General features: G+C 46.7%; 1 protein-coding gene and 1 non-coding gene across 2 annotated transcripts in view; both read right to left on the bottom strand.

The window, feature by feature from the left end:
- DKC1 (dyskerin pseudouridine synthase 1) overlaps positions 1–2,548 on the bottom strand; it is a 10,158-nt gene that overhangs the window by 3,809 nt on the left and 3,801 nt on the right. Inside the window, exons 7-9 of the mRNA XM_077780652.1 lie at positions 2,356–2,474; positions 1,894–2,032; positions 1,345–1,488 (exon numbers count right to left, since the gene is read on the bottom strand). Coding sequence (XP_077636778.1) covers positions 1,345–1,488; positions 1,894–2,032; positions 2,356–2,474 — 402 coding nt within the window. The remainder of the gene's footprint in view (positions 1–1,344; positions 1,489–1,893; positions 2,033–2,355; positions 2,475–2,548) is intronic.
- On the bottom strand, positions 1,665–1,800 carry LOC144245246 (small nucleolar RNA SNORA36 family). Its single transcript, XR_013339214.1, has one exon. It is a non-coding gene; the product is annotated as a small nucleolar RNA SNORA36 family (small nucleolar RNA).

The raw sequence follows: 2,548 nt of genomic DNA, 5'->3' as shown, positions 1-2,548 counted from the left end.
CAAAAGCATGCCACGAGGGGTGGGCCTGCGAGCGTGCCCCCAGCCACGGAACAGGGCTAATGGCAGCGACAGCCACGGGCTACAATCTGGTGTATGAAGCAAGCGGCCACCGCGGAGGAGTCCCCTTATCCCCACTGACTCTAGCGTTAAAGGGGAATGAGCTACCTACTGCTCACGCATCCACGGGACTTCAACCAAAACCCAGCCTTCATTTTCCTNGACAGAAAACAGAGATCTGGCTATTAGCAGGACCCCAAAGTAACCAGCAAGAAGGGTATCAAGGCCTGGAAGTAAATCACACACCATCTTGCCTTTACTTACACGTACCTAGACCTCTTTTGCTGACCGTATACCTCCACCCAAATGCACCCAGAGGGCACCAACCTGACCCCAGCATAAGGAGGATTTATCATATTTCTGCTGTTGTTTCAGGTCATTAAGTTTTCTCAACTATAATAGCATAGCTTAGCATACCTCTGTTGTTTTTATCTCTTATGAACCATAACATACAAAAAATGCCTCAAACGGGTACCTGGAGGGCTCAGTAGGTTAAGCATCTGACTCTTGATTTCAGCTCAGGTCATGAAATGGTTTGAGCTTGAGCCCCATGTCAGGCTCTGCGCTGACAGCATGGAGCTGGCTTAGGATTCTTTCTCTGCCCCTCCCCTGCACTCTCAGGAATACAGTGAGTTCCAGGCCCATGTTCTGTGTAGGAATTACTTAAATAAAATCTTTTAAAAAAAAACAACAGAGAAAACTGCTTTCAAGGCTTTATACCCTCAAACCAAGATTTAAAGAGATAAAAACTTTTTACTAAAATCTCAAAAAAATAGCTTATATTATCGTTTCTCTGAAACACTCTTCTCAACTTTTAACCCCAATGAAAACAACCTTTTCCAGCAACAATTTAAATGGTCAGGATCTCATGGTTTGTGGGATGGAGCCCCAAGCTCTGCGCAGACAGCGTGGAGCCTGCTTGGGATTCCCGCTCTCCCGTCCCTTCCCTGCTCTATCTCTCTTTCAAAACAAGTAAATAACTATATCAAGGTTTGCTAAGCGCATGCAGAAGAACTACAAGCTTATGGGAGGGCAGGTTTTATGTACCACTGACAGTCTACTTTGGGAGTTTCATCAATTTGCCTTATTTTGATATGAAAGTAGTAAGAAAAGAACATGAGAGTCCAGAGTCCAATCTACAAAACCAGGAACAAAATAAAGCTAGAGGAAACTAGTCCGCTCACATTGTGCTTCATAGCTTTGCTTGGAATGAGTTTCCAGAGCAGACCGGACCTCCTCTCTGGAGTCGCGTCTTACCCAACTGCGGGCACGCAGCCCTGGACTCACCGCGCTGTCCTTCATCACCAGCCGTTTGTGAGATGTCAGGAGTTTTTCTAATGGGTAAACCACCCGCCGCAGGTAACTCTCATCCTTATGGTTGTCGTACAGCCACTGGGCATCAAGCACATCGTGCATCGTCACCATGTGATCCTGAAAAGCAGCCACGCAGGAAAACTGTTCAGTGTCCCTGTATCTGAAACAGTCCAACAGACCCCAAACTTCCAAACCGTGAATGAATTTAGTCCAAACTCATCGGTCCTTTAGTCTCTTCCCGATCACTCATCTTGCGCACATCTGTTAACTGCCGACTATTGAAATCTGGGTACTTCTGTAGGCTGTGGGGCCAAACCGAATAGAGTAATGCTTCCTATCCAAACATCTCCCACAGCCTGGGTTTCAATGTTCCAAAGTTTAATTAGCAGAACAGGGGAGCTACCCTGAACCGAACTCAACACTTTGGAAACTGCCTTTTCTAGGATGCGAAGCAGGTGGATTTCCCCCAGGGGCAGGAACACATGAGTATCGGCTCTAAAACTTGCACCCACAGCGGTGTACCTTTTCACTCATGACTCCAGAACGCACCCTCCGAAGTTCCTGCATCTGACCGCCAACTCCCAACAACAAACCAAGGTGCACACACAGCGTCCGAATGTATGTGCCGGCCTCACAACTCACCCAGAAGATTCCTAAAGGTAATACATTTATTACATTGAATGTATTAATGTATTGTATTACATTCCAAAAGTTAATACATTTTCCAAAGTAAACACATCGCTAACTGAAAAACCTAGTTATTCGGTACTGGAGGCAGCGAGACTAAAAACAACAGAAACGGGCCCTGACCACACCAACTCCTAAAGGCATCTATTAACGAGAGAATCCAATTCTTAGCAGTGCATTCCTGGGGCACCTGTGTGGCTCAGTTGGTTAAGCATCTGACACAAGAGTGGCTCAGTGTCGACTCGAATTTGGCTCAGATCACAATCCCAGGGTCATAGGATCAAACTCCTCATCAGGCTCCACACTGNGTACTCGATCATCTTGCTCTCGTATATGGTCCGCACTCGGAGCTGCCTCTTTACTGCAGCAATAAGTGGGGGTCGCTGGAATAAGGCACCTGTCAGAGTTTCTAGGGCCTGAGAAGAAGCACAAACCAAAATAAAGGCTCCACTGTGGCCGGCTGAGGACACAACGGAAACACAAAGTAACT

The sequence above is a fragment of the Crocuta crocuta genome, unplaced genomic scaffold (assembly GCF_008692635.1).
Source record: "Crocuta crocuta isolate KB4526 unplaced genomic scaffold, BGI_CrCroc_1.0 scaffold1015, whole genome shotgun sequence".
Classification (NCBI taxonomy): Eukaryota; Metazoa; Chordata; class Mammalia; order Carnivora; family Hyaenidae; genus Crocuta; species Crocuta crocuta.
This window is presented reverse-complemented; position numbering and strand designations above follow the sequence as displayed.